The sequence below is a fragment of the Eschrichtius robustus genome, chromosome 18, assembly GCF_028021215.1.
Source record: "Eschrichtius robustus isolate mEscRob2 chromosome 18, mEscRob2.pri, whole genome shotgun sequence".
NCBI classification, from domain to species: Eukaryota; Metazoa; Chordata; class Mammalia; order Artiodactyla; family Eschrichtiidae; genus Eschrichtius; species Eschrichtius robustus.
In genome coordinates, this window is record NC_090841.1 from 17,387,066 (window position 1) to 17,414,597 (window position 27,532).

General features: G+C 42.7%; 1 protein-coding gene across 1 annotated transcript; it reads left to right on the forward strand.

Moving 5' to 3' along the window:
- The first annotated feature begins 1,348 nt into the window (after positions 1-1,348).
- Positions 1,349-27,532, forward strand: LOC137751831 (guanylate cyclase soluble subunit beta-2-like). The gene is given in 15 exon segments (XM_068526510.1): positions 1,349-1,450; positions 4,993-5,092; positions 7,784-7,977; positions 8,984-9,029; positions 9,032-9,091; positions 10,290-10,393; positions 12,205-12,343; positions 12,346-12,380; positions 14,900-14,990; positions 15,929-16,077; positions 16,627-16,773; positions 22,375-22,529; positions 25,084-25,257; positions 25,390-25,446; positions 26,938-27,532. Coding segments are annotated over 15 exon segments (2,148 nt in total).

Here is a 27,532-nt window from a genome sequence, read left to right on the forward strand (position 1 = left end):
GGTCTCATCTGTGAAAAAGGGGACATGTTAATAAGGTGATCTCTCTTACAAGATTTTGGCAAGCACTGAGTAAAATAACATTGATTAATGACTGTTTCAGGAACTATAAAAAACATTCTTTAAAAACACTCCATGCCCCTCCATAAAGCAAATGATGGCACACAATTAAGTCCAGCAGAGCAGATGGGGCAATAGCCCCGCTCACACCGAAAACCTACCCCCAGGGATTTATCAAGCACCCACTTTGTGTCCAGCTCAGAAAACATGTAGTGTAAGGTCACTGCCCTTCAGAATTACCATACAGTTAGGAAGAAAAGAAAAATGCAGCACTTAGGAAGAGAGAAGTCAGTGTGATGTAGGATAGTCAGAGAAATTTCTGTGGAGGATGTAATGTAAAAACTGCCATGAAAAGAAGACTAGAGACGTGGTCGACCTAGAGATTGTCATACAGAGTGAAGTAAGTCAGAAAGAAAAAAACAAATATCATGTATTAACGCATATATGTGGAATCTAGAAAAATGGTACAGATGAATCAGTTTGTAAGGCAGAAATAAAGACACAGATGTAGAGAACAAACATATGGACACCAAGAAGGGAAAGCGGGGGTGGTGGTGGTGGTGGGATGAATCGGGAGATTGGGATTGACATGTATACACTGATATGTATAAAATAGATAATAAGAACCTGCTGTATAAAAAAAAAGAGTAAATAGCATATAAAGATCCTAAAAATAAATATTTGCATAACTGGTCTTATCATTAAAAAAAAGAAGACTAGGATGCTGACGAGATGAGAAAGAAAGGGGAAACCACTGCAAATATTTGGTATCCTCTTTTGGCTCAATTGATATAGTATGAATTTGTTGGTATTGTTTTTCAGTTGCAGTATTAATTATTTCTCAGAGGTAGCTTTTTAGTTCACTTAATGCCCATTGTGTTCAAAGATGTCTAAAGATGGCAGGAGAGATTGTCACAGGAATCTGACAGCTTTGAACCCCCTTCTGGATTCTAGAGAAATTTCTGCCATGGGAGCCATGGAAAAGACCAGGGTAGGATTGGGGGGACTCACCAATTTAACGAGCACCTACTAGATGCCAGGCTGCACGGGGCTTCTCATGGTGGCCCCGTGCCCTCGATGGTATCATTGGCATTTACTGATGAGGAGAGTGAAGCCTTAGAGAGAATTCAGAAACGTATCACAGAGCTGGGATTGGAACCCTTTGGAAGCGAATGAAGACTGTGAAAATGAGAATGAATACCTGGCCGGTGCTTTTATTTTGGATTCCACAGGTGTCTCCATGGAAGCCATTCTGAAACTCTTTGGGGAATACTTCTTTAAATCCTGCAAGATGTCTGGCGATGACAGGATGTTATGGACACTGGGAGGAAATCTCACGGAGTTTACTGAAAACCTAGATGCCCTCCAGAGTTACCTTGCGCTCTCTTATCAGGTAAGCCTATCTAGGTCTGATCTTGCTGGCCCTGCGAAGAAGCAGGTGACTCTAGCAGCTCTGGGCCATCTCACCGCCTCCCCCAAGAGGGTGCAGTTGCCAGGGGCCTGTGGAATGCTTGGTACGTGGCGTCGGTGGGCTGAGTTCTCTGGTGGAAGGAATGGAAAATGAAAACCTGTTGCCCATTTTTATAAACTGGCCGGCAAGAATCAAAGAAGGGCAAGCTGGAGGGGTCGCCTTTGTGATGGGGGAGGGCCTATTCTGATGGCGGCTGGTGGGGGGTTTGACATTAAATCCAGAAGATTGATCACAATGGGAACAAAGGCTGGGAGCCAGTCAGGTTTCAGTGGATTTGCAAAATCTCTCCTCAGGTTTCCTGGCCTGGAAGGAGCTGATAAATAACTTGTGCAGCCAGATTCATTTATTCATGTATTAGAAGGAAAGACTTGACAGGGCCAAGAGCCGGAATCGGAAACCATCCAACTCTGATTAACCCACGAAGTGACTGCCTGAGGTGCTAAACTAATTTCCCTACTGGGATATGTCCTTCTGGAGTTCAGTCCTTGGTTTTCTTGTTTGTAGAGATCATTGGAAATTTAAATGGCCAGACTCCCTTTTCTTTTTTAAAAAAGAAAATGCTTCATTGAAAAGGCAAAGTGGCATTTGCACATATCATAATAATAGTTTATTATTTTATATAAAAGTTAATATTTGTTTCTAGGGCCCTTCAGAGTTTGCTAAGCTCTTTCTTCACCGTTTCTATATTGAATGCTCATAACTACCCTTGACGGGTAGTCATGAGGAGAAAGTGGGATTGTGAATGTGAAAGTGCCTCATGAACCACAATGTATCCTCATAGTTGTTAAATGGGAAAACAGTTATTTCCTCCAATTTTCAAGTAAGGAATAAGAGGCTTGGAGACTTAATTGACTTCAAGTAGGATGAGTAGTCGGATCTGTCCTGTTGTTATCATGTGAACTACTCAGGAAGAGGGAGTGAAGAGAGCCCTGGCTGTGGGGTCACATGAGCCTATGATGCTGTCTGACCAGCTCTGCAACTTCCTAGCTGTGTGATCTTGGGCAAGTTACTTGCCCTCTCTGGTCTTCAATTTTTTTCACTTATTTGTTTAATAAATATGTATTGAGTGCCTACTATGTGCCAAGTACTTTTTAGGCATTGGACACACAGAGAGACAAAAAGGAATGAATAGGAAAAAAAAAATTTACTCCATAGTGATGTGTGGATTATAGGAGATAACATGTAGAAATCTCTAGCATTGTAATCAGTCCAGATAAGGCATTCCATGTTTAATAACTTCCTTCCTTTATGTTTTCTTCCTCTCTTTTCTGTATGGCCAGTTTTAAAATTACAATAATTCATATGGCAACTTCCTTTTAAATTTCTTTGCTAAATCACTACAATTACTATGGAAAGAAATACAATTAAGGCCCTTAAGTAATCTTCCATAGTATTTTAAATATCACATCTTTCATTTGAAAATTGGGCTAATATTTTAAGTCACAGTTCTGGAGAAGATATTAATATTTTTTAATTCATTAAAATAAAAATATTATGGAATCTCTTTTATGTTCCAGATATTGTTCTCACGATATTATTGTCATTCTTAGGAATAAGATGAAAGGAATCGAGGTTCTGAAGTCCCAAGTCCATTGTTTTTATGCCTACTCCTGCTACCCTTCCTCTGTTAGTCATTCCTTCATATGCTAAAACCAGTGTTAGAGAAGCAATAGACTAGAACTTCTCTGGGGTCAGTAAGGACATTTTGCACATAATGAGATAAATAAAATACATAAATATACTATATATATACACACACACACACACACACACACACACGCACACACACACACACACAAGCTGAAATAAAATACGTGCAATGATATCTGGTTGTTGTATAGTACTTTCTACTGGACAAAAGGTTATAGATTATCTCTTTAGGCAAAAATACAGTAAGATAAACCTGACTTTTTCTTTATGTCTGTCTCTAGTAATTTGGCAGTACCTTAAGGCTTACATTTCTGGTTTTAACTGTGCCTTTAATCTTGTTATTTTTTAGCTACCTTTCATTTGAGGGTCAATTATGAGACAGATATTGGGCTAACTCATGTATAAACATTGAATTATCCTCTTACCCCTAAGATTAGGTACTCTTATTCTTCCCATTATACAGATGAAAAAACTGAGGTCCAGAAAGGTTAAGTAACTGTCCCAAATTGCCCAGGTTGTGGTGGCTGAGCCAGGACCCAACCCCAAGTGCATCCGTCTCCAAAGACCGTGCTCTGGTCGACTTATCATTATGTTCCCATTGTCCTAGTTCTCCACTTTTATAAAACCCTATTTCAATTTTTAAAAATAAAAGTATAATATTATTTAGAGAGTTGGAGACATTGACCAGAAGGATTAAAAGCACAAACTTTGAGAAGTATGTCTAGGAAGTGGCCTAGGCTAGGGTGAGAAGTGAGGGTGGAAATGGTAGCAAAAGCTTGTGGATTTTAATTTCAGCCCCTTTGTACTCTGTTATTATTATTTTTTTGCTATGTGGGGTTTGGATATAATTTTTTGAAATAACTTAATTTTCTGTTTCATCATATGCTTTTTATATGTGCTGCCTCAAATATTCTTTAGATTCAGTCAAAATGTAAACACACAAATACATACTTTCTCTTTGTATATGCTTTTGGAAAGATAAATACTTGGCAAAAATCCCTTCATTTTAACTAGCACCCCCTCCCCGCCTCCTCCCTACTCCCCCTCCAGCCCCCACTACCACCACCACTTTGGAAGAGAACAAAAATCTCAGAAGGAACACACTTCCTTAATCTCTTCTGTCACTCAGACCAAAAGCTGTGAGCCGGGGTACTGAGCTGCTTACTAATCAAATGGGAGAGAAAATTGTTTCTCTCAGGGATTCCCCCAGGCAAAGTCTTTATCCTTATGTCCTGACATAATCTACCATGAGATGGTACACACTTGATGTCAACATTTATTCCTGGAGAAAGATGATCTCTTCTGATGTATCCTTGATTTTCCAGACATGCAACTTTGCACCACAGATGGCATTATCCTTCCAGAACAAGAGATGAACTTTTCTCCACTTGCCAATTCTTCTGAGCCCCTGATCTTTCAGAGTAAAGATGCTCATGGTCACTTGGTCACAGGCCAAGAATGGCAGCCATCCACTCCTGGGAGTGTAGGTAGAAGCAGCATGGCATGGCAGAAAGGTTCATTTGGGTGTCAGGATGTTCTATCATGAATTTGGCCTTAACTTCCCTGAGGTTCAGTTTCCTCCTCTTTACAATGGAGCTAATGCTTGCCATATAGAGTTGGTTATGTGCTTAGGTATAATATAAAATTCCTGACTTTTAGGGGCTGAAACCATGGCAGATTTTATTTTTATGTGATTGGAGGGGGTTTGGGGATACAGTTCTGCATGATGTAATGAGTGAGTTTCACAAAGCCTCAGAAGCATAATTTAGAGAAATTGTATCCACTGGGAAAAATGTGCTGTGTCTTTTAATTAGGAGATGAATGCACCATCATTTTGTGTGGAGAGAGGAGCAGATGGGAAGATGCTTCTCCATTACTACTCTGATAGAAGTGGTCTGTGCCACATTGTACCAGGTAGGTGGGTGGCTTAACCAGACCCAGAGCTCTGAGGTCTCCAGAGTAAGGAAGTCTTTCCCCATAAATTCCCTAGGATGAGTAATAGCTGGCTGTGGGTAGGAGGTTAAAGTTCCATCTCTTGTGCAGTCTGACTCTTTGCTATCTTGACCATAACTCCCAAAGTTGAGCCTTAAAATAAGTTTCCAAGTACCAAAAGAAGGAATGATTTCCATTTTTATTTCAGCATTTTCAATATGTGAGTTTTTACATAGTTGTGATAATTCTGCATATTATTTTGTATCTTTTTTTTGTATTCAGCATTATAGAAAAGGGATCCTTTTATGTTTTCACATGGTCTTTAAAACCACCGTCTTCAATGGCTGAATCATATTTCATGTAGTAATTAACTAGTCCCGTATGGTTGAACTTTTAGTTGATACTACTACTCTTTTGCTATTGCAAACAGTGCTGTGATGAACATCTTCATGCATGCTTTCCCCATGTTTTATATTAGAACCCTGGGATAGATCCCTAGAGGAACACTTTTAAAAACATGATCCTTAATGCTTTTACAATTGAATTTTGCTTACATTTTCTCCAGAGTTTGTTTAATGAGTTGACTGCCTTTCTGGAAAAAAACAAATGAATAGATGTCAAACTAGAAATACAAACAGATGGAGAGATATACCATGTTCTTGGATTGGAAGAATCAACATTGTGAAAATGACTATACTACCCAAAGCAGTCTACAGATTCAATGCAATCCCTATCAAACTACCAATGGCATTTTTCACAGAACTAGAACAAAAAATTTCACAATTTGTATGGAAACACAAAAGACCCCGAATAGCCAAAGCAATCTTGAGAAAGAAAAACAGAGCTGGAGGAATCAGGCTCCCTGACTTCAGACTATACTACAAAGCTACAATAATCAAAACAGTATGGTACTGGCACAAAAACAGAAATATAGATCAATGGAACAGGATAGATAGCCCAGAGATAAACCCACACACATATGGTCACCTTATCTTTGATAAAGGAGGCAAGAATATACAATGGAGAAAAGACAGCCTCTTCAATAAGTGGTGCTGGGAAAACTGGACAGCTACATGTAAAAGAATGAAATTAGAACACTCCCTAACACCATACACGAAAATAAACTCAAAATGGATTAAAGACCTAAATGGAAGGCCAGACACTATAAAACTCTTAGAGGAAAACATAGGCAGAACACTCTATGACATAAATCACAGCAAGATCCTTTTTGACCCATGTCCTAGAGAAATGGAAATAAAACCAAAAATAAACAAATGGAACCTAATGAAACTTAAAAGCTTTTGCACAGCAAAGGAAACCATAAACAAGACAAAAAGACAACCCTCAGAATGGGAGAAAATATTTGCAAACGAAGCAACTGACAAAGGATTAATCTCCAAAATATACAAGCAGCTCATGCAGCTCAATGTCAAAAAAACAAACAACCCAATCCAAAAATGGGCAGAAGACCTAAACAGACATTTCTCCAAAGAAGATATACAGATTGCCAACAAAAACATGGAAGGATGCTCAACATCACTAATCATTAGAGAAATGCAAATCAAAACTACAATGAGGTATCACCTCACACCGTTCACAATGGCCATCATCAAAAAATCTAAAACAATAAATGCTGGAGAGGGTGTGGAGGAAAGAGAACCCTCTTGCACTGTTGGTGGGAACGTAAATTGATACAGCCACTATGGAGAACAGTATGGAGGGTCCTTAAAAAACTAAAAATAGAACTACCATATGACCCAGCAATCCCGCTACTGGGCATATACCCTGAGAAAACATAATTAAAAAGAGGCATGTACTGCAATGTTCATTGCAGCTCTATTTACAATAGCCAGGACATGGAGGCAACCTAAGTGTCCATTGACAGATGAATGGATAAAGAAGATGTGGCACATATATACAATGGAATATTACTCAGCCATAAAAGGAAACGAAATTGAGTTATCTGTAGTGAGGTGGATGGACCTAGAGTCTGTCATACAGAGTGAAGTAAGTCAGAAAGAGAGAAACAAATACCGTATGCTAACACGTATATATGGAATCTAAAAAAAAAAAAAAAAAAAAGATTCTAAAGAACCTAGGGGCAGGACAGGAATAAAGACACAGATGTAGAGAATGGACTTGAGGACACAGGGAGGGAGAAGGGTAAGCTGGGACAAAGTGAGAGAGTGGTATTGACGTATATACACTACCAAATGTAAAATAGATAGCTAGTGGGAAGCAGCCGCATAGCACAGGGAGATAAGCTCCGTGCTTTGTGACCACCTAGAGGGTTGGGATAGGCAGGGTGGGAGGGAGACACAAGAGGGAGGGGATATGGGGATATATGTATACGTATAGCTGGTTCACTTTGTTATACAGTAGAAACTAACACAGCATTGTAAAGCAATTAATTATACTCCAATAAAGATGTTAAAAAAAAAAAAGAAATCAGAGTAGCAGGGATATATTTAGTATCCAGTGTGTAAATCTCTGCTTTTAAGTTATTGTTTTTTAATTTATTAATCTGTCATATGCTGCCTGCCTTGATGCAGGGCCTGGGCTTGGTGAACTCTGGAATATTTATCAAAAGTTGTATAACCTGATTATTTTATGATTTTTGCTGACACAACTGCCTTCTGCCATCCCTCACCAATAGGTATCCTTCTGCTGCAGGTATCATTGAGGCTGTGGCCAAAGACTTCTTTGACATTGACGTGACCATGGATATCCTTGACGTGAATCAAGAGGAGATGACAGGGAAGAAGGAGCATGCTGTGTTTCTGATCGTGCAGAAGTCGCACAGACAGATGAGAAGGGCAAAGCCAAAGGGATCACAAGACACTCAGGACAGCCAGAGAGACCAAGAGGTACCAGTGTGCTGTGTCTTCAGAAAGCACAGTTCCTCCTGGTGGAGTGACTAGTCTTGGAACAATCTACGCAAAGAACTGGACCTTCTAATTGTGGATTTAGGGCAGGGTTTCTCAGTCTCAGCACTGTTGACATTTTGGACCAGATAATCTTTGTTGTGAGGGACTGTCCCGTGCATGTTTAGCAGCACCCCTAGCCCACTCACTAGATGCTAGCAGCACTCAGCTCTCCCCCTCCATCCCAGGTTGTGGCAATCAAAAATGTCTCCAGACACTGCCAAGTATCCCCAGGGTAGGGGTAGGGGACAAAGTCACTATTGGTTGAGAACCACTGGAATAAGTTCATTTGGATAAAAAATTGGGAGGCTTTCTGGGATGGACCTTAGCCTGAAACATTTTTACCTGTAAACAAAAAAATAGCAATGTAAAGTCCTTGAGATTTGGATCTGGTGGCTTATTTTGCAGTTCTCATGGTGTAAATTGACTTTTCAAGTCCTGAATGCCCACTTGTGCAGCTGGGGCCAGTTTGGGGTCTGGAGTCAACTCATGAGCCTGTGGTTGGCTGCCTCGATTGCAGCTTGCGGTGTGACTGTTATCTGTTGAGGTACCACATCTATTAGGTACATGACTCTCTGTGTCCACAGAGCTCATACGAATATGCAGAGAAGTCTGTGATTCCTGGAGCACACAATGTTTATATCTTAGAGTATTCAAAGCTCACCTCAGAGTCTTTTCACTACAGAATCTTCAACCACAGGAAGAGAAGTTTCTGTGTGATTTTCCTGCCAGCCTCACCTTGAGATTTTGTAAAAAGTTCTTGCTGCCTTTGGTGGAGAAACAGCATGAGGATTAATTGGATAACAATTTTGGGGCTTATGAAGTCTTGCTAAAGTTGACCTTGTGTGGCCTCACTGTTCCTCTGGCCCCATCACAGAGGAACAGTGTATCCTCGTGCATCTCCTGTCACATGACCAGACCTGTATGCTTCTCTCCCTGCCATTTGCAGGCCCTGGAGGCAGCTTTCTTTAGGATGAAAGAGAAATATTTGAGTGTCTCTGTCCCGTGAAAAAGTCCAGCTGGGAAGTTGTGAGAAGCATAGTCATGTTTGGAAAAGGTAAGTGGGCTCTTCTCCCAACCTTGGCTCTCAGAGCAGAATGATTGCTTTGTGCACACAAATGGGCAGAGTCCTCTATAATGAGGATGTCACTGATTTCTTCAGAGCTTGGACTTGGCAGACATGGTTTTTAACTTTAAAACATCAGACTCTGACTTGTCTTCCTTTGCCCCTTTTATTTGTGTTGGGGGTCACTTGGAGGCGCAGTTTCTCCTAGTAATCAGGGGAAGCCGCTGGAGAGGGGATTGGAATCAACCCCTTTTGGTGACTGTGTTGAAGAGAAGCAGGATGAGTGCTGACATATTATCAAGAGCACTGAGTTTTCCACAGCTACTCAGGCCTTCGGAACTGGGATGTATTTCTGGCCCGGAAGTCTGTAGATAAGAATCATGGTGTCCAAGAGTGCGAAGGACCCTGGATCGAGAACCAGGAGAGTAGATTTCTGGCTCTGTCCCTGGGGAACCTAAGTCCTTCATCTTCCACCTGCAAAATGAAGGTATTAGGTTCTCAAAAGTGCCCCTGTTGGCGCTGAGATGGTCTCATGATCAGCGCCTAAGATCCGAGTCAGAACAGGGGCTCCGGCCCACTGGGAGAAGGGAGTTGGAGACTCCTGGTCATGCCCCATGGGTCGTGATGACATGCGTCTGGGAGAAGGTCTGCAGGGCTCAAAGGACTGAGTTTTGAGTCCCTCAAGCCATGGCAAGCGAGTCAAACATGCAATTGACATGCTTTGTCTAGGAGATTTTCATATCAAAAAGGCTCCATTTCGAATCTCTACCCCCTGCCAAATAGGGCTGTTGGTTAAATTTTCATGTGCCACCCAAAACTGTCAGTCTCCAAAGCTCCATGGCAAATGTCCCTGACACCGGCCGGGCGTGCACGCTGTGCTCCGCGAGCTCATTGTCTGGCTGTCAGCTTTTCAATGCCGGCCCTGTTTTCATGGCGAGACACACTCAATTGGCCCAGGAACTCTTCAGCGGCGGGCAGAAACTTGGCAGGGGGCAGGAGGGCTTCTCAACCTGGTAGCAAGTTTTCTGTTTGTTTTAATTTGGAAGCAGAATTGCCGTGGCCATCTGGAAACGCGGAGGGAGCTTGTGCTGAGCAGCGGGGACTGCGCTTTGCCCGGGAAACATTTGAGATACTCTCTTGGGTTGGTGGCCTGAGTTGCCTGTGAACGGGATTCTGTTTCTCCATCCAGGGCATCTCAGGGACACCTTTGAACCAATTTATCCCGAGTGGCTCTGGATCGAAGAGAAGACATTCTGCAATGCTTTTCCCTTCCATGTGGTATTTGATGAATCAGTAAGAGGCCCTTTCCCTCCTGAACTGGGGATAGGCTGGGGAGAGGAGTAAGTCACATAGTCTTTTTTTTTTTTTTAATTAATTAATTAATTAATTAATTAATTTATGTCTGCGTTGGGTCTTCGTTGCTGTGTGTGGGCTTCTCGTTGCGGTGGCTTCTCTTGTTGTGGAGCATGGGCTCTAGGCGCACGGGCTTCAGTAACTGTGGCTCGAAGGCCTTAGAGCGCAGGCTCAGTAGTTGTGGCGCACGGGTTTAGTTGCTCCGCAGCATGTGGGATCTTCCCGGACCAGGGCACGAATCTGTGTCTCCTGCATTGGCAGGTGGATTCTTAACCACTACGCCACCAGTCATATAGTCTTTTACGGCTGGGGCGGACTTTAAGTCCCTGAGGAGTACCTAGGGTTTGGGAGGCTAGGATTTAGCTTGGCAGGACCACTGCCTTCCTTTTCATTGTAGCATCTTCCAGAAACCAGAATGCAGCATCTTCTTGATAGGCACGGAAGGGAGCAGTGCCCAGGGGTTTGAACTAGTGAGTGCAAGAGCAAGTTTGCCATTAAAGAAAAAGGAAATGACACTGAAATCACTATACCAGGAGACAAAAGAACACAGTAGCAAAGGCAGGGTGGGATTCTAAATGTGACCACTCCCCATTCTTGTGGCTACCATGGATGGCTCAATTCCACCAAGCTTCTCTTTCTGCATCTTGAAGGTAGAGGATTGGCCTGTGCCCACTCACGCCACTGTTCTGTGGGAGGTGTGACGGATGGTGACCATTTAAGTGTGGTCATTATCAATTTCCTTGGATAAAATTGATTGATAAAGTTGAATTGATTATGAACTCATTCAAAGGGCAATTAGGCAAAATAAATTGGTCCAAAAATTATCAGTTAAAATGCCTTCAGCCATTTTGATTTCCTCTGATATTTATGTGAATGCACAGACATGTCAAATCATCACCTACCAGTGGATGCTGGATACAGATTCTCTAATGTTTGCTCACTTGAGGGTCATCTCTGATTGCAGAGAATTTATGATCTAACTAAGGAAATCAAACACCCCTTTATGAAACAACCAGGGAATTATAAAGCTATGTACTGTGGCTTTTCCCCAATGCCATGAGGATATTATTATTATTACTACTATTAACATTTAAAATTCTGATCTACTTAAACACTCCCTTTCTTTTTAAGTTTTGGGCATAGAAACCAAAAATTTAATGACACTTATTCCAGAAGACTAGGTTGATTTCTGCAACCTGACAGAGTGAAGTTAATTTAAATATTTCTGGATAACCTGGGCTGGCATTGGACTTTTTATGTAAAGGATGCTCATTTTGTTTTTTCCTTCTGTGTGTTCCCTGGAGATGGCAGTGAAAGTTGTCTCCCCACCTCCATGATGGGTTCCTTCACCCAGACCTGGGCATCAGATCCAAGCTACAGTTTTTTCTAGTTTCTTTATTAGTTAATTCCAAAGAAAGAAAGAGACAGAGACAGACACAGAGACAAAGACAGAGAGGACTGAAGCAAGGGAAGAAATATTATCCCCATTGAGAGCTTTAACCTCTGTTTCTTGTTAGTCAGAGAAATGCTGTGCTTTCAGGCACTCTCATGCGATTATTCTTTGCTCTTTCAGAGATTAGCTGCAGATTTGCTTTTTAAAATAATATTTATTGCTTCCATGGTATTTATTCCATTACTGGCCCTTTTCCCCCTAGCAAGTCACAAATCGTGGGCGGATGCTATTTCTAGGGGAAAGTTTACGTGCAGGTTGCTGTCTCTTCCGTAGTCTCATGTGTGTCCTCTGTGGATAGCTGCGGGTCAAACAAGCTGGAGTGAACATTCAGAAGTATGTCCCAGGACTCCAAACCCAGATGATTCGATTAGATGAGTACTTCTCCATCGTCCATCCCCAGGTTACCTTCAACCTTTTCAGCATCTGCAAATTTATCAACAATTTGTCCTGAAGACGCAAAGGGAGATGATGCCTGCAAAGCCTGATGCCTGAGAAGTCAGCCCGCCCTCAAACTCCGAGGTAGTAACTCCTTCCTCCCCGTTGCTTTCTGCTCTGGGAGACTGGACGACAAAAAGGGAAGAAGCAGTTTTCTAATTGCCTCAAAAAAGTTGGATAAAAATTGGGGGACTACATTGAGAGCAGTATATTTTTTCCCCATTTGGCTTAATCTATAGTTAACAATATATTTTATTTCTTCAACCATGTCTAGTTTAGACATGAACTCTAATTATATTTATATGTAATTATAAAATTCTGATCTCTGTTACCAAAAGTTTTAGAATGCACTCAGTATTATTTGTACTCTTGAAATGGTCTGTCCTTTATACAGCAAGGTGATCATCTGACCTACTGTTAATAGGGCACATGTTTTGTTTTTGCTTTTGTTTCAATTGTGGTAAACTTTACATAACATAAAGTTTACCATTTTAACCATTTTTGAGTGTACAGTTCAGTAGTGGTAAGTACCTTCACAGTGTTGTGTAATCATCACCACCATCCATCTCCAGAACTTTATCATCTTGCAAAATTGAAACTCCATTAAATACCAACTCCTTGTTTTCCCCTCCCCCTGCCCCTGGCAACTACCACTCTACTTTCTGTCTCTATGAATTTGACTAATTTATGTACCTCATATAAGTGGAATCATGCAGTATTTGTCCTTTTGTGACTGTCTTTTGGTCACTTAGCATGATGTCTTCAAGGTTCATCCTTGTTGTAGCATATGTCAGAATTTTCTTCCTTTTTAAGGCTGAATTATTATTATATTATTCCCGCATGTATAGACTACATTTCACTTAACAATTCATCTGTCAGTGGATAGTTGGGTTGCTTCCACTTTCTGAATAATGAATAATGCTGCTATGGACATGGGTGTATAAATGTTTTGAGTCTCTACTTTCAGTTCCTTTTAGTGTATATCCAAAAGTGGAATTGCTGGTTCATTAGGTAATTCTATTTTTAATTTATTGAGGAACTGCCATACTGTTTTCCATAGCTGCTGCACCATTTTATATTCCCATTAATAGTTCACAAAAGTTCCAATTTCTCCACATCCTCATGGACACTTGTTATCCTCTGTTATTGTTTTTTGGTTTTTTTTGATAATAGGTATTCTAATGGGTATGAAGTGGTTTCTCACTGTGGTTTTTTTTTTTTTTTAAACTTTGTTCTCATAGAAATTTTTTTTTAAATTAATTAATTAATTAATTTATTTTTGGCTGCGTTGGGTCTTCGTTTCTGTGCGAGGGCTTTCTCCAGTTGCGGAGAGCGGGGGCCACTCTTCATCGTGGTGCGCGGGCCTCTCACTGTCGCGGCCTCTCCCGTTGCGGAGCACAGGCTCCAGGCGCGCAGGCTCAGTAGTTGTGGCTCGCGGGCCCAGTTGCTCCGCGGCGTGTGGGATCTTCCCAGACCAGGGCTCGAACCCGTGTCCCCTGCATTGGCAGGCAGACTCTCAACCACTGCGCCACCAGGGAAGCCCCTCACTGTGGTTTTAATTTGCATTTCCCTAATGATGTGACGCTGAGCATTTTTCATGTGCTTATTGGCCATTTGTATATCTTCTTTGGAGAAATGTCTATTCAAATTATTTGCCCATTTTTAAATCAGGTTGTTTGGTGTTTTATTGTTGTGTTATAGGAATTCTTCCGATATTCTGGATATTAACACCTTATGATTTGCAAATATTTTCTCCCACCCCGTGGGTTGCCTTTTCACTCTGTTGATTGTGTCGTTTGATGCACAGAAGCTTTTAATTTTGATGTTGTCCAATTTACCTATTTTTCCTTTTGTTGCCTGTGGTTTTGGTGTCACACCCCAGAAATCACTGCCAAATCCAACGTCATGAAGCTTTTCTCCTACGTTTTCTTCTAAGAGCTTTATAGTTTTGGCTCTTACGTTTGGTCTTTAACCCATTTTGAGTTAATTTTTTATATGATATAAGGGGGCACATATTTTGAGCTTTCTATTGGACTGACTATTAGATATTCTAGGCATAAACACAGGCAGAGCCATGGAGACATTGGAGAGGAAGATGAAATGTTCTGGGAACCCTGAGTGATGGGAGAGGAGGCTGGTGAGATGAGGACTTGAGCTCTATCATGTCACTGGAAATACTTTTAAGTGTCTACTGTGATCAGATTTGAGATTTAGAATGATCATGCTGGAGCCCTGTGAAGGATGGACCAGAGCGTTGAGAAGATGGAGTCTGGGAGGCCAGGGGAGACTGTTCCTGGAGAACAGGTGAGAAGCTTTGAGTGCTGAACGCAGTCAGGCAGTGGCTCTGGGGTGGTGATGCGGGAACAGATTTAAGGCAGAAATTGGTGACTGGATGTAGAGGATGAAAAAGAGAGACTATTTGGATAATTATTAATTTTCTTGCTTAGGTAACTGGGTCATAAAGGTGTGATTAACTAAGAGAAGACATGATGTAAATACCTTGAGGGCAGCTTTGTCAGTTTGAGTTGCTGCTGTACCCCCTTCCATGCCTAAAACAGTGTGACTGGCTCATGGTAGAAACTACAAATGTCTGTAATAAAAGAATTAAGTTGCGAGGCAGAAATAGAGACACTGATGTAGAGAACAAACGTATGGACACTAAGGGGGGAAAGTGGTGGGGTGGTGGTGGTGGGATGAATTGGGAGATTGGGATTGACGTATATGTATGCTTTCTCATTTAATTTTCTGAACATTTCTGTGAGGGAGGTGTTATTAGCCATGACAGCTAAGAAAATTCACTCCAGTTTATGAGTAAAAGAGCTGGAAACCAGTCAGAAGTCCATTTAACTCCAAAATTCGTACGTTTTCCACCACATAAGTTACTGTGGAAACATAGATAATATGGAAATTAATAATATATAAATGTCAGAAGAGAAAGAGACAGGGATGGGTGTGCGTGTGAAGGCTGATATAAAAAGTGTGGCACTTGAGTTGGGCCTTGAGGCTGAATTTCAGCAAGAAAATGAGGGAAAGGCATTTCAGGAGAATGGCACAGCAAGAGCCAAGGTAAGGCACCGTGAAGGTCAATACTGCAGGGTGTTATCCCTAGAACATGGGGGTACATGGCGAAGTGGTGTCTTTTGAGGCTGGGCAGGTATACCTCTGGTAGTAATCTCCCCTTCGAGTAATTTTCCCTTCCCTTCGGGTCTCCCATAGTTCAGGCTCTGCCTTGGCGCACCTGCCAAGGGCTTCTCTGTAAGCCAGTGCCCACCCAATCCATCCTGTCATCCCCCAGCACTCTGCACGTCTTATTGAGTATTTGTTTGCATTCTGTCTCCTCACTAGACTAGGAGCTCCTTATGGGCAGGGACCCCGTCTGCTTCACAGTATATGATTCTCCAGCATGATGACCAGCACATAAGAGACAATAAATGTCTGGTGGGTGGATGGTGAATGGTGATGGGCATTCTGGCTCCTTTACTCCAAGGCACAGTCAGACTTGGCTCCCAAATGGCACTTGAATACAGAATTAGTAGAACTGTTATTCTCCATCCTTAGCTATCACTGACACCCGGTTTATGTTGCAGGAGAATTTAAAACCTGCACAATCCTCTTCAGCGACGTGGTGACATTTACGAACATCTGTGCTGCCTGCGAACCTATCCAGATAGTGAATATGCTGAATTTAATGTACTCCAAGTTCGATAGGTTAACCAGTGTCCACGATGTCTACAAAGTAAGCGTGTGGTGCTCTGGGGTGCGTGTCCCTGTGTGCCTAGGCAGGTCACGTACCTGGTGGTGGGTCCTCCTTTTCCTCTCCCCTCACTGGTCTGGGGTTTGGTGTGGATGAGAGTGGGGATGGGAGGAAGAACTAACAAGGAATTAGAGGTATTTTAGGATTTTAATTTTTAAAAAATCCTCTTATACTACCCAATGCTAAGATTGCCTTTGAGGGGCACACTGCTTTCCCAGAGAATACTACTCCTTCATTTCAGCAGCAAGTCTAACCTAAATAATGTGGATCTAATACACAGCATCATACAACGACCCCAGGAGCTTTGTCTTCTCTGGAACTTGTCTCCACCAAAAGCAGAAAGCCCTTTTGGCTCCCTCATGGCTGTTTCCTGAGTCATTTTTCTTCTCACCTTTCCCCTCATGCTCCTCATGCCCCTAGAAAATAACCACCAGCTTTAATATGGTCCTTCTATCAATACATGGAAAATGACAAAAATATTTAGTGTTATATTTAGTGCATTAAGAAAACCCTCTGAATCCTGCCTTACAGGTGGAAACAATAGGAGATGCTTATATGGTGGTAGGGGGTGTACCAGTGCCTATTGGAAGCCATGCTCAAAGAATAGCTAACTTTGCCTTGGGGATGAGAATTTCTGCAAAAGAAGTAATGAACCCTGTTACTGGAGAACCCATCCAGGCAGAGAGCAACTGAGTTCTTTGCTTAATACCAACCACCTCACACAAAAAAGTGGAATTCTGTTTATTAGTCTGCTCGGATGGTTACTGGGTATGTGACAGTAATTAAAATGGGTCGTTTCTCCCAACTCGTCTCTTCTCTTGCATATGTTACTAAGTAATAGAGATATTAGTCAGGATGTTATTCTCTCAAATTTGAGAAGGCGCTGTGGAGCTCGGGATTGTGATGCGATTCATGCTGGCTTCCTTTGTCCATGACCGAGGACAGCGCTGTGCACGTCTCCTCACTGACTTTGTAGGGCTCGATCCATAGGGAGCCAGCTCACTTCTAATTCCTGCCTTTTTGTTCGAGACTTTCAACAAGTGGTTCAGGTTTACTAAACAGCCCACTTTTCTTCGCTTAGGGAAATTGTATATCCAGCATGCCGTCTGACAGGCTTGGAACTCAGGCTGAGGTGTCCAACTGTCTCCAGCCAGCCGTCCAGACACCAGGGTGCCATAAGATATTCAGAATAGCTTTCCCTTCAGCACGTGGCCACGAGCGAGACATCTGCTCGCCTTTCTCACAGGAATACAGGAAGCTACTCTTCCATGTACGGAAGTTTGTTCTCACTGTAAAAGTTGGACACGTTTGGTGATGAAAAGTAAATGTCTTCTTCTGTCTGCTCAGCTGATCCTAACTGCCCCGAGGTGGCGTAGAGCAGTGTCTCAGTCTTTTAAAATCTAGATCCCTTTCCCACTCCTGTCAGTCAGATCTGCAAAATAAACAGCCAACTAAAAATAAATAAAGCCAATTATAAGATGGAATAGGATTTTCCCAAATGATAATCCCTAGGTAGGGGATTCTGAAAATGCACCATATTCGCCATCACCTCAATGATTTAGAAGCTGAGAAATGCTGCAGGTCCTGGTTATGGTGTCCATGGCAGTCTTCAGAGTAAAAGCTGGCCATATATCATGTCCATGATACTGGCCTATTGCAAACACACAGATACAGCTGTTGTATAAAACCCCCAATGTAATAAATTAAAAAATCAAGATGGGGGGTAATGAGGGAGAAGAGATAAGAAGGTCAGATATGAGATAAGTGTTTTGGTTAAAGAATTCTAATGTAAGCTGCTGAAGAATAATTGAAAATATACTGTTGTGTAAATAGACAGTACGTGTGTCTGTTTGTGAAGGAGGCGTGGCAACAGAGATAATAATAGTGCTACACCAAAAAGAATGAAATTAAACAATGAATTCCTGGAAACTTGCATAGTGGATTTACCAAGAAAAAAAACAGGATAAGATGTTATCAGTTCTAAGATAAGAATAGGGACATAGTTAAGAGCATCATTAAATATCCACCAGAAAATGTATATCTTGTGGGTTTATTTAAGGAAGTAGGGGAGAGGGCTGGAAACATTCTCTCTCTTAAGAGAATTGTGCTGCTACTTCTACAGTTTTAAAATTAATACTCACTGAGATCTTTTATTCTTTCTTTCATAAAGCCTGTAATACACATTTGCTGAGGTCACACTATGCATGAGTGCTAGGTGCTTTGAAGGATTCAGAGAAATGTATGGCAGATTCTTTTTCCTAGAGAAATTTATAATCTTATTTTAGGGAAAAGAAAATCCAGCATGAAAAGATGAAAAGACAAGTAAGTCTGACTAGGATATTGAAAGCTGCAAGAGAATTCTGTTTCCATGCTAGTAGTTAAAAAAATTTAACAATCACATAGCAAAGAAATATAAATGAACCAAATTCCAGAAAGTGGCAAACCCTTTTGAGGAGGACACCCATGATTGATTACATTCATCCCTCATAGAGCCCTAGGAGAAGTAATCTACCAGAGGTGAGGGTAAGAAGAAACCAGTCTAAAGTTTAGTGAACTTTTAATGGCCACCTTGGAGCTGGAATGACAGGTCAGAATCCCAAAGCGGCTGTCTTTGATAAGTTCTAGCCACAGAGTCGGTACCCATTTACCAACTTTTTCCCCACAGGTCTTCACGAAATGCATAGGTTCATTCAGTCAAAGGCTAGGGATAGGGGAGGAGACCTGAGAGAGACCCCCCAGTTCCAGAGGAGTGTGGGCCTTTCCCAAATGCAAGGCCGTGGTCCATGGAAGGGTAATGTTAGAGTCAGAGAACTAAGACAAGTTGCTCTGAGGTGCTCTTGGCCTTCACCTAGTGCACTACAATGACCCTTTGAAGTCTCGGGGCAGAGAAGAATGGTAGAGAAAAATCTCCCAAGGTGCAGAGAGTCCAGGTGGGAGTGAAGAACAAGGAGACACCCCAAAATCTCACTGTTGGGCTGTAAAGCAGAAAGAGATCTCCCACAATTCACAAAGCTGGAAGCTTGGCTGGGGTTAGCATAAGGAGGTCCTCAGAACCTTGGTGGTGCTTAGATCCTATGTCCTGCTGGAGAGAAAGTCCTGATCCAGCCTTCATAATATTTAAAACCAGTGCTGCATAGCCAGGACATGGAAGCAACCTACGTGTCCATCGACAGATGAATGGATAAAGAAGATGTGGCACATATATACAACGGAATATTACTCAGCCATAAAAAGAAACAAAATTGAGTTATTTGTAATGAGGTGGATGGACCTAGAGTCTGTCATACACAGTGAAGTAAGTCAGAAAGAGAAAAACATATATCATATGCTAACACATATATATGGAATCTAAGAAAAGATGGTTCTGATGAGCCTAGGGGCAGGACAGGAATAAAGACACAGACATAGAGAATGGACTTGAGGACATGGGGAGGGGGAAGGGTAAGCTGGGACGAAGTGAGAGAGTAGCATTGACATATATACACTACCAAATGTAAAATAGATAGCTAGTGGGAAGCAGCTGCATAGCACAGGGAGATCAGCTTGGTGCTTTGTGACCATCTAGAGGGGTGGGATAGGGAGGGTGGGAGGGAGGCGCAAGAGGGAGGGGATATGAGGATATATGTATACATAGAGCTGATTCACTTTGTTATACAGCAAAAACTAACACAACATTGTAAAGCAGTTATACTCCAATAAAGATGTTAAAAAGAAAAAAGTGCTGAACGGAATCTAACAGTATCTCTGGAAAAAGCCCAGACTTAACTAAAATACAGCTTCAATTCACTCAGTTTCCAGTTTAGCAGTCTGCCAGAAGAAGGGGTATAAACTTTTCTGAGGGGTAAATATTACCTACTTCAGTCTCCACTGTACTTTCATACAATTAAATTGTTAAAAATATGAGCTGTAAGAAGAAATGAGAAAATCGTGGTGTGGTGTATAGCCAAGAGAAAAATAGTCAATAGAAGCGAATCCAGAGATGGCCAGATGTTGGAATTATCAGACAGTCTTTAAAATAACTTTGATAAATATTTTAAAGCATCTGCTGGAAAAGGGGAACAACACATTTAAACTGATGAGATATACATATACACTACTTATCTATCCATCCCATGGAAATGAAAACCAAGATGTCAGAAATCAGAAGAATTCAATTTATGGGCTTAAAAGAGACTAGACACAGTAGAGGAAAGGATTAGGGATTTTGAAGTCAGAGCAATAGAAATTATTCAAACTGAAACATAAAGAAGAAAACAGGATGAAAAAAGTGGAATAGAGCATCCTAGAGCTGTAGGATATCAATTGGGCTACCATATGTGCACTGGAGTACTAGGAAGGAGAATAGAATGAGAATGGGTCAGAAGAAATATTTGAAGAGACAATGGTTGAGAATTTCCCAACACTGATGAAGGAAATCAACCCACAGATTCAAGAGCTAAAGAAACCCAAACTGGATAAATTCAAAGAAAGGCACTTCTAGTCAAATATACCAAAATCCCCACCCCAGTGCAATAAGGCAAGAAAAAGAAAAATAAGACATAAGTATTGGAAAGGAAGAAGTAAAATTATTGTTATTCATAAACCAAACAATGGTGCACCTAGAAAATCCTATAGAAACTGCAGTAAACTACCAGATCTTGTAAGTTTACCAAGATCACAGGATATAAGAGCAGTATCTAAAAATTAGTTGCATTTCTATATACTAAGGATAAACAAATCGGAAAATAAAAATAGACTGTTTCAAATCTTGAAAAATAACAAAATTGGAGGACTTACACTACCTAATTTCAAGACTTATTTTAAAGCTGCAGTAATAAAGACAGTGGAATTGGCAGAAGTATAGACAAATAGATCACTGGTGCAGTATATAGTGCCCAGCAATTGACTACTTATTTAAGGACAATTGATTTTTGACCAAGGTACCAAATCAGTTGAGTGGAGAAGGAATCTCTTCTTATGAAGTGGGTTCTGTTACAATTGAATATACATATGGGAAGAAAAATGAACCTCAATCCTACTTAACTCCATTTATAAAAATTAATTTGATGTATATTGCAGACCTAAATGATAGAACCATAAAGTTTCTTGAAGGAAATATCAATAATAGCTTCATGACTTTGAAGTAAGCAATGATTTCTTAGTGCTTCAAAACGCACAAACTATGAAAGAAAAACAGTGGTTAACTTCATTGCTCTAAGCCAAATTGTGGTCCCTTTGAAATTCATATGCTGATGCTTTAACTGCCAGTACCTCAGAATGTGACTGTATTGGGAGACAGGACCTTTAAAGAGGTAACAAGTCAAAATCAGGTTGTTAGGGTGGGTTCTAATCCAATCTGACTGGTGTCCTTATAATAAGAGAAATTTGGATACATGAAGAGATGTACACCAAGAATGTGTGTGCACAGAGAAAAACCATGTGAGGACACAGCAGGAAGGCCGCCATCTGCAAGCAAAGCAGGGAGACCTCAGGAGAAACCAAACCTGTTGACACCTTGATCTTGGACTTCCAGACTCCAGAACTGTGAGAAAGTAAATTTCTGTTGTTTAAACCACTCAGTTTGTGGTATTTTGTTAACCCTAGCAAACTAATACATTCATTGAAATTAAAAAATTTCTGCTTATTAAGGAAAATGCATATATAAAAATCACAGAATGGGAAAAATATTTGTAATACATGTATACATCTGCCTTGTGATCCAGGAAGTCTATTTCTAGGTATTTTCCTGAGAAAAATGAAAAATGTTATGTCCATGAAAAGATCTGTAAAAGAATGTTCACAACAGCTCCAAATGGGAAATAACATAAATGTTTGTGAAGAGAAGACTGGACACAATGAATTGTGATATATTCTTACAATAGACTAGTATTTAGAAATAAAAGAATGAACTACTGATACATATAACAATATCGGTGAATCTTAAAAACATTGATTTGGATAAATGAAGTCTGACACAAAACAGAATATACTATATGACTCCATTTATGTGAAGTTGCAGAACAGGCAAATTCATCTCTGGGAGAAGAAATAAGAAAGTGGTGACCTCTGCAGGGAGGGATGGACCTTAACTGGAAAGGGGCACAAGATAATTTTGCAAAGGTGATGGACCTAGTCTGTATTTTATTTTGGATGGTGGCTACAGGGATATTTGCCAGACTCGTGGAGCTAAATACTTTAAGGTCTGCCTTTTATGTATGCCTTTTATGTAAATTATACCTTAATTTAAAAATAAAAACAAGAGTATCTGATGGTCCCTTTTCAGTGAGGTTCTCTCTGCAGGTCAGAGTGGGCATCCCTACGGCACCAGTCTTGGCAGGTGTCATGGGGGACAAGATGCCGCGGTACTGCTTCTTTGGTGACACTGTGAATAGAGTCTGTAGGATGGAAAGTCACGGGCTTCCCAACAAAGTGCATCTTAGCCCCACGGCCTACAGGTAACCATTCACTTATTCATGCCTCTCTTTGTCCCTTTTTCTTCCAGAAGGTACAGAGTGCCTAGTAGCCACTGGATGAGGGTAGTGGAGGAAGCCTGTGTTTTTCCTTCCATGCCACACTTACAGAGGACATTGTGGCAGACAATTAATACTGTTGAGCCTCTACTATAAGGTAGTTTTTGCTCTCAAGGAGCATATGGTCCAGTTCAGGGATTGGCAAATTATAGTCACAGGCTGTATCTCGGCTGTTGCTTGTTTTTGTAAATAAAGTTTTATTGAAACACAGCCAGGATCTTTATTTACTTATTATCTACAGCTGCTTTCATGCTACAACAGCAGAGCTGAGTAGTTGTGACAGAGACTATGTGGCCCCCAAAGCTGAAAATATTTCCTATCTGGTTTTTTACAAAAAAAAGTTTGCTGACCCTTGGTCTAATGGAAGAAGAAAGAAATATTCACAGATAATTATTTTTAAAGTGTGATAAGTACAGTGGTCAAGATATGCATGAAACAATACTTACGGTTTGCTGAGAACTTGTAAGAGGCCACATTCTCTTCCAAGTTCGTCAACATATGATAGTCCATTTACTCTTTTGCAACAACCCTATGAAGATATACTATTATTATTCTCATCTGCAGATGAGAAGAAAAAAAAACATCAGGTGCAAAAAGGTTAATCACTAGTTTCAGGTCACAAGTAGGCTAGGAAGCAAAACAGCCTGGATACAACCCAGGGGATCAGGCTTTAACCACCCATTCTCATGCCTGAGGGAATTATAGTGTGTGTCGTGGGGCAAGGGTGCCAAACCCAGTCAGGAGATTCTGTGTGGAGGAGGGAGATTCCTGAGCTGGATCTTGAACAAGGAGTCCCAGAGCACAATTTATCCCAAACTGGTGTATTGGGAGTGAAAAGCAAGCAGTACAAACACAGATGTAGAATAAGTGCAGAGAACTACAAATGATTTAGCTTTGCTGGGGTGGAAAATATGAGGCAGAAAGTGGGGAGAGCTGTGTGTGCCTCACTGAAGGGCAGGGCTCTCATTGTAGGTGAGGAGGGGCCCCTAAGGAGTGTGAGATCAGACACAATGCCAAGGTCAGGGTCCTGTTTGACACTGACCACTCAAGGCTGCATAAGGGCAGATGTTTGAGCATCAGGACATAGGAAAGAGAAGACCCGTTAAGAGTTTAATTTGAACCAAAACAATTCGTCAGTGGGAATCTGAGGAGTAAAATCAGCTAAATTTGGTAATTGCTAGGAATGGGGGATGAGAATGAGGGAGGAGCCTTGACTGTCTCCCAGGTCCCCATCCTGGGTGACTGGGGCCTGAATCTCATCATCTGAGATGGAACAACGGAGAGGGATCCCAGTTCAGAGGGGCAGATGATGAATTCAAGTTCGGAAGTGTTGAATTCAAAGGAACTGGGGAGCATCTAGGGAGAGGTGCCATTAAATGGATGGGTGAGATTTGGAGCCAAGTTGTTGGTTGGGGAACCAGACTTGGAGTAATAACATAGAGGTGGTAATTAAACAATGAGAGTTGGTGCGATCACTTGGGGAGGGATGCGGTGTGAGAAGAACAGTGGAAAGAACTAACATTTAAGTGGCAGGTGGAGGAAGAGGGACCCATGGAAGAGGCAGGAGAAATAAGAGAATTCAGGATGAGAAGAACCCTTGTGGATATTTTTATGGAGGAAGAATTGAACAAAAAGTGTCAAATATAGTGACCAGGAGTGAAAAATATTCACCAGAGGTGTTGGGATATTATCAGAAGTGGATGTGATAGAATGGGGGGCAGGGGAGGATAGACACCAGATTGTGGGTTGAAGGATAAAAGGAAGAGAGTGTTTGTATGGGATTAAAGCAGAAGATAATCAAGTGAGAAGGTTTTTACTTCTATTTAGGATGGAAGAGACCTTGGCGTGCTGGCAGGCTGAGGGGAGGCGGCAAGTGGAGAGGGAGCTGAAGATAAGGGAAGAGGTGGTCCAGGGCGCCAAGAGTTGAGGAGGTAGGAAGGGAGCGTGGGTGGGATGCCCTTGAACAAGACATCCTCTCAGGTTGTGGGAAAGGATGGGTGTGGTCAATGGGATGAGAAGGTGCAGGGTCTCCGCTCTAAGGGTTGTAGTTTTGTGGATGGATCACGTCACGAAGTAGGAGGCGTGGTCAGCAGCGTGAGAGTGAGGAGGGCAGGTGCCAAATGCGGGAATGTGACGAGCATGGTGAAGGTCTGCAATCTCCACAAAACTGGCCAAGGACAAGGGAAGGCTGATGAGTGCTGAGCCCTGGCTGAGGCAGCTGACCATGAATCTGAAATGTTGCTGGTCTGCACCGTTCTGTGGTTTGTCTCCAACATCTCTCAGCGGCCAGTAAATACATAAGCAAGTCCACGTTTCGTGGTCATCCCGCAGCCCTGTCCCTTTGCACGGTCCCCTCCCTGTACTCCTCTTCTTGGGTCCCAGAATCCTCCTCTCGCATCACCCTTCCCATTGCAGCCGACTCTCAAGTTGCAGACCGCGATCTTTGGATATCAGGGGCATTTTTCTTTTCTCTGTGCAGAGCCCTGGATAATCAAGGTTTTGAAATAATTGAGAGGGGTGAAATTGAAGTGAAAGGGAAAGGGAAAATGACCACATACTTTCTGATCCGGAACTTGAATGCCTCAGAGGATGAGATCATGGGGAGACCTCAAACTCGGCTTGATCCTGAGGGTAAGCAAAAAAGATAAGCCTTGTCATTTGTGCTGAATGTTTTTTTTCCCCCACTGACAACTTCAGCTGTGTTTAGTGAGCTCCTTGGGTTTGAGGGCCAGCGTGGGTACCATCCCTGCCCACGCCCACGCTGCAACCTTCCATTTGGTAACAGCCCCTGAGGACCCGTGCGACCAGTTTGCCCTGAACACTCTTCTCTTGCATCCTGGATGTTAGGATGTTTCTTGAGTTGGCCTGATGGACCCAGCCTAAAGGGTCCCTCATGCGTTTGTTTTCAAGGTTCTTCCCTGTCCAAGAAAGGGCTTTTCCCTCAGCCTCTCCTGCAGCCGGGGGAGGATTTCGCAGCCTCCATTTTCTCCTCAGCCTCCAGGGAGGCTCCAGACAGGCTTTCTTCACACACTGGAAACTTCCACTTTCTTCATTGTCTGTTGGCTTTGAAAACAGGGAAGAAAGACAAAATCTGTGACTCACCTGGCTCCGGTAATGGCAAGAGAGTGAGTTTAGGTTAAAACCCCATTTGGCTGGAGTCCACCAAACAGGCCTCCTTCAGCTGTACGGAGGAGCACATCCCCCCACACGGTCAGGGTTTCTTAACAACCGCCCTAGTTAATGCTGGGAAATGCTGACCTCAAGGGGAGACCCAGTAGCCGAAGGCAAACCTTCCTGAACCTCTGAAGCAAACTGGTGAAGGAAATGGATTCATTCTGACAGAAGCTAATCTTTAGCTGCTCCTGGGGCCTGCAGAGGAAAATCTCTAAATCCAGAGGTTCCTCGTTTACGTAGCTAATTTAGGAAGGATGTCTCTTTGGGACAAATGAATTATAGTTACTGTTTTTAAAAGTGGGGCTATACCAACGAAGAGATAGAAATTTGAAAGCTTTTTAAATGGTTTTGGTGGTGCTGTCATTCTAATAGCAGCTCACCTTAGTATGCCTGTGAGCTGTGACTGGTTTTGGCCACACTTTATTGCTGGAGACACTTGAGATAGAAAGATCTAAATTAAAAAGTAGAAACAGCTTGGCTAATAAGAACCAGGAGCCACCCTCCTTAGAGCTTCTGAATTTCTAGGCTCTGGGCGCCTCACCCACCGACATCGCCTGCCCTTCTCACCAGCTGGTCCTCCCCACAGGACAGAGGTCTGTACAGGATTAACAAACTAGGTGTGCCGAGCTCAAACCCGAGACCTCTTCCTCCCAGATCCCCCCTGCGGGTAGCTCTCAAGCTGGATATCTGAGAAACAAGATTCTAGAACATGGTCTGGGTCAGTAGAATCTAACCCACCTTCAGTTCTGAGCTGGAAACAAAACAAAACAGAAATGAGTAAGGATGTCTTGGTTGAAGATTTCAAGATGGACCCTGAGAAAGAGGAGAGGGAGAGGATGTGAAAAGGGCGGAGGGGACAGCCCCTCCCGGACCCCAAACAGTGTCTGGTGCAAAATGGGAAAAGTCACCCAGGTAGGTAGGGGGTAGGGAGCCCCCGGTTATGGCTTATAATAGAGGAAAGTCACCCCTTCCTCTGGGCGGATGCCAGCCCCCAGCCGAGCCCCTGGCCAGGTATCTCTGTGCAGGGAAACACAACCCTGTGTGTGTGGAACCCAGAAGGGATTGGGGGTGGGGAATCTCCATCTCTCTCCCCCTCTCTCTGTATTTATTTATTTATTTTTCATGCTTCTCTATATTTCCCTCACCTTTTCCCTATCAGCCTAGGATTTCCCACGTTGAGCCTTGGCTGTCAAGCTCTGGGGACGGGGGTCTCTGCCCCTCCCCTCCCCACATCCGCACCTCAGGGGAGACCCCGTGCTGGCACTGCTCCCTCAGGCTCCAAGGGGTCCGAGAATGTGACCCATGAGCCTCCAGGGGCCACGGGACATTCCCCCTCGCGGCCGGGTCTGCCTCTCAGAGCCCGGGATGGAGGCGGGGAAAGTCAGCGCTCTTCCCAAGCTGCGTCCTCCCTCAGGTCATCCCTGGGGGACGCCCGCAGGCTCCGGGTGACTCGAGGAGGCCTGGGAGGCCGAGGGGTTGAACTGGAGGGAGGGGAGCCGGGCGTGCCCTGGGGGCGGGGCTTGCGCAGTGCTCTTCCCGGCCCTCCGTGCCCTGCGCGGGGAGCGCCTGGGGCTGCCGCCTTCAGAGGCATTTCGGAAGGCCCCGCCTCGGCGCCCGCTGAGAGGCCTTCCCCGCGTGCTTTTCTTGCAGAAGCGAGTGCTCAGGGACGTCGAGACAGCAGAACTCTGGCCGTCATGAGGTCCGCAGACAGCCGGCGGCTGCTCCCCAAGAGTGAAACAGCCCGTGGTGAGTAG